Source organism: Medicago sativa, chromosome 7 (assembly GCF_051527215.1).
Source record: "Medicago sativa cultivar Bolivia chromosome 7, Bolivia_mono, whole genome shotgun sequence".
Lineage (NCBI taxonomy): Eukaryota > Viridiplantae > Streptophyta > Magnoliopsida > Fabales > Fabaceae > Medicago > Medicago sativa.
The window spans coordinates 67189403-67193894 of record NC_140755.1 but is presented as its reverse complement, the minus strand read 5'-3'; the positions used below and the strand labels follow the sequence as shown (position 1 = coordinate 67193894).

Sequence of the window (4492 nt, the reverse complement as noted above, 5' to 3'; positions counted from 1 at the left end):
TGTTAGTAAGATTAGTGGGTGAAATCAAGAGTCATAAGAAAAACAATCGTTAGCATGAATATAGTGTAGTTGGGGATATAATTGTTGTAAAAAAAGACAATGAAGAGTCATTTTAATTGTCATTTCCTTCATCTAATCATATGATTATGCCATTAAAAATCATACTTGCTCTACCATATGAACACTAGAATGTCTTAATTTTAAACCATAGAACCAATTATAGGATACTTTGTTTTGTGAGAATGAAGTTTTAGTTTCCTAGGGCCATAGAAATTTATATGATGCTTCTATTCATAGAAAACGTGATTTTAATATCTGATCAATTAGAACAAATTATATGCTTCAGTTCAGTCTTTTCTGGTATTTGGGCCTACTGTAGTTTCGGTGTGTAGAGAAGTCTCACGGTACATCTTTGTCTTTTGTGAAGTTTTCATCTTGGTTGCTTTGTGCATTTGTGTGGCCTTTAGGTGGGTGGGGTTTCACTTGTCATAGGGTAGTGCATCTTGCTTTGGTAGTGGTTTTTCTCCACTGCTTTGTTGTATGCAAGTTTGTTGTTTATTTTACATCTTGCTCAAGTTTTCTGTACTCTTTTTTCATCGGCTCAAGAAAAGAAATGTGGAACTATTTGAAGTGCATTTACAACCGGGACAATCCAGCCAATTGTTTTCAATTGGAGCTAGAGATAACCAATTCCAAACAATATAATTCATCTGTTCATGAATATTACTCCGGTTTTTGAATTTGTGGACAAAACACTCTGCTATTATACATGATGGTGTTCCGAATACTTCTCTTGTGGCTGTCCAAGAGGTTTACAACACTAGTAGATGGGATCAATTTCTCATGAAGCTTCCTCCATAATTTATGGTTGTCAGAGGTGCTTTGTTGAATAGGAATTCCGTTACTTCCTTAGATACATTTGTCGGTGAACTTCTCAGGGAGGAACAACGTCTCCTTATTCAAGGAGCCATGTCTAGTGATTCCTTTGGCCCTTTGAGATGATTTTCGGACACTTTGAAGGCAGTAGCGGTTTGTTTAGTTACTGAGGCTGTTTGGAAGGTTTCTCATCAGTTGGTCACAACATCTTATATTGCTACAGCCATCTCGGCTACCCCATTATCAGCCGATGTAGAAATTTCAGGTTCTATATTTTTTTCTATCTTCCTCTATGCCTCCTAAATTACTTCCCAAGTTTAGAAAGTTCGATTCTGGTTGTGAGAAGCATAAGTAAAGAAAAATAGTTGAAGAGTTAATTCAATCCCAAACCGGAGCTCTTGATAAATTTGTTATAAAATAACCACAAACTCCTATTGATGATAATGTTGATGTTGGAAATGTAATTCTTGAAAATGTGGTTACTACGGAATAAATAGAGGATAATGTTGATGCGATTAATTGAAAATGTTGATGCTGTTGATGATAATAATGAAGATGATAATGAAAATGTTGATAATGTTAATGACATTTACATTGGTGTAGTTATAATTGATCCAATAAATTGGGATTTTCTTGAGTTTAAAATGATTGAATTAGTAGCTACAAAAGGCCTTGAAAGAGATTTAACTATTGTGAATGGTCCTAAAGATAAATCTTCTAGACTCTTTACGACTAATTTGTCTAGTAGAAGAGATTTAACTATTGTGAAGTGTCCTAAATATAAAAGAGATTTACCTTTGACATCATTGAAAAAATTGCATTTTTATTTTATCAAGCGATCCACTTTTACTACGAGAGTCAGACCTTCAATATCACATGTTCTATTAATACAGAGTTTTCTTTTTTCACTTGAATTTCTCTGTAATTGGTTGCCAGCACAATATTTGAGTATGCCAGCATATGGCAATGATGATTCAGAAAAGGTAAAACAATTTTTAAGAGTTATAAAGGTTATGCATTCAAAAACCATGAAATGAACTTGATATCAAGAGATATGTTCCATCTTACTCAAATGCTCTTAAGTAATAATATTGTGATTTTTTTTTTTTTTGGGTTCGAAAGTCCCTTATTATCTCTGTTCAACATATAATGATCTCCCTCACTTGCATTTGTGTTGGGAAATATATGTATTGAAGCCGAAAAAATTGAAATCGACAATCGTATTACTCTCTACATTGCAACAGTCTAATTTATTGCATATTTGGCTATGTTGCTTCAACTTAAAGCCAATAACTGTTGTTGGCTCTTGTGTTTGACTATTTATACATGTTAACAGCAAAGGTTTGTTCAATATATTATATGTGACCAAATTATGAGAGATGAAATCCATTAATATAAGTCTGAGCAAATAAAATGATTATTGCTTCTCTTTCTTTCATCAATCTATAGATCTATAAACAAAATGAATCTGTATAGATTTGCTTATATGTTTCACATGTTTATTAGCTTGTTTCTCAATTCCACCTTTCACTATGTTATGTTTTCTAGCATTTCAAATTTGAACAATACATCATCTTAGCAAATGGAAGACAATTACATACAGAGTCATGAATATTCAGGAGAGAAAAAGTTCCCTTTTGAGAGAATCATCTAGCAAATTAGTAATTAACTTAAAAACAAATCTATTCAATTAAGAGACTGTCAAACTGTTAACAGTAGATAATCATGCAGCAATACTTAGACACAAACTCAAACAAGATAATGCTAAACTAAGAGTAACTTACTTTCCATTCGTCGAAACCAAACTTTCAACGTAATTATTGTGAAAAACCCACCTTTTTCTTTTGGTAGTTATACTTATAACTCGCTCCACCTTATTAGTCCTCCAATTATAGAGAATCAGTTGTCGTAATATAGGGATTTCCAATATCAATGTATCACCGTTCTCAGAATAACACAATGGCAACAACGACGACATATATGAAGTTTTAAATATTTGAAGATTATGATGACTAATTTTAAGAATTTGAATCCAAGACTTTTCAACTCCAAAGTTCTTCATCTTCCATATATAAAAATTGGCTGTTCCCTTGTAAAAGTAATGATAACAAAAACAAAGGCAATCCATAAGCACACAAAGACTTGGCTCATTCAACACCACTTCATCGGAACCTTGAGGGGGTAACAATTGTGTGTATGTCTCTGTCCCCAAATTAAGTGAGATGATCATATAATTCTTAAAATTAAGATAATTTGAATCATTGTCGTATGTTATGTCATTTTGAATGACCAACCAGTTAAGAGTGCTGCTGAAATACACACCAACACCATCACTGTAGTACTGAAGATGAGAGGGAGTCAAACAAAATTCAGGAAAACTTTGAATACTTCTCCAAATATTATCACCCAAACTAAAAACCTTCACATCTCTACTCATTTGATTGAATTTCACTACCTTATAAGTGTCCGTTGAATTATCAAATCCAAACGCAATATTTGATCCATACGTCCATGTAAAAGACCCCAATTTGTCAGATACTTTTCTTGTGGCCGGGTTATAGAAATAAAACCAATATTCTAATTTATAATAACCAAGCAAGCAAACCAAACCATTGCAGGAACCAATAACAATGATGCCATCTTTTTCCTTCAATCTACAGTAAGGTTCATCCACAAGGGTGATCAACGGGTTCTCCACTAAACCACGAACGGGCAAAGAATTGACTATGAGACATTTGGACACGATGCGGGAGAAGTCTCTCTCTATTCGGATTATTTGTTTGTTTCGTTCAGATTTGTTTTGGTGAATTTTGATAAAACTAGGGTTAGAGATCAGTGAATTCCATGACTTGCAAACGCACCTGAATCGCATAAGAAGTTTCACGGTAAGGAATGATAACACTTCAATGATAAGATCATCGGGGAGAATTACCCCTGGAGATGATGGTTGCGCAAGGGACATGGGCGGTGGCTTAGCTGGAGGGATATTCATCAGAACTGTTGTGTTTTAAACCCTAACACATGCCCAAATTGAGTTATATAGCAACATGAACGCTAAACAAATATTATTTTTGGACGAAATTTTCTAAAAGGTTATTGTTTGAATTTGATTTGAAACAAATTAATTAACTAACTATTAAATTAAATTTATGTTGATAAGATATTTTTCGGTCCCAAATCCATGCCTTTTTTTAATGCGTCAAAAAAAAATCCTTGACTTATTGGTGGGAAATTTTCGGTGGAATATCATGGAATTTTTCTAGCTATACCCCAAGTATTTTTGGTTACATCATGAATTGACAAAAATATCCCTACTTCCTTTGTAAATTTTGAATACTTCTCCAAATGTGATAATACAACTAAAAATTCACAACTGCTTGATAAAAATCTTATACTAAAGGAAAAGAAAATATCTAACATAGTCAGAATCATATGATAATCTTGCATCTAAAGACTTGCTCACTTGCAACATCAATTTCTTGAAAAAATTAGACTATTTTTAAGATATTGTTGGTAAACAGTTTGTATACAATTTGATTTGCTTATTTACTTTATATATTATTATAACTTATTTTGGTGGCCGCCCAAGATTATTTTTTTGGCACCGTCAATGCTT

The 4492-nt window shown here is 33.0% G+C and overlaps 1 protein-coding gene across 1 annotated transcript; it reads right to left on the bottom strand.

Annotated features, from left to right (window-relative positions):
- Positions 1–2656: 2656 nt before the first annotated feature.
- Positions 2657–3868, bottom strand: LOC146907890 (F-box/kelch-repeat protein At3g23880-like). The gene has a single exon (XM_085729179.1). The coding sequence runs from the start codon at positions 3866–3868 to the stop codon at positions 2657–2659; it is 1212 nt and encodes a 403-aa protein (XP_085585305.1).
- Positions 3869–4492: the final 624 nt, after the last annotated feature.

Excerpts from the sequence above, each read along its gene's own strand:
- LOC146907890 (XM_085729179.1), bottom strand. The coding sequence starts at position 3,868 with ATGAATATCCCTCCAGCTAAGCCACCGCCCATGTCCCTTGCGCAACCA.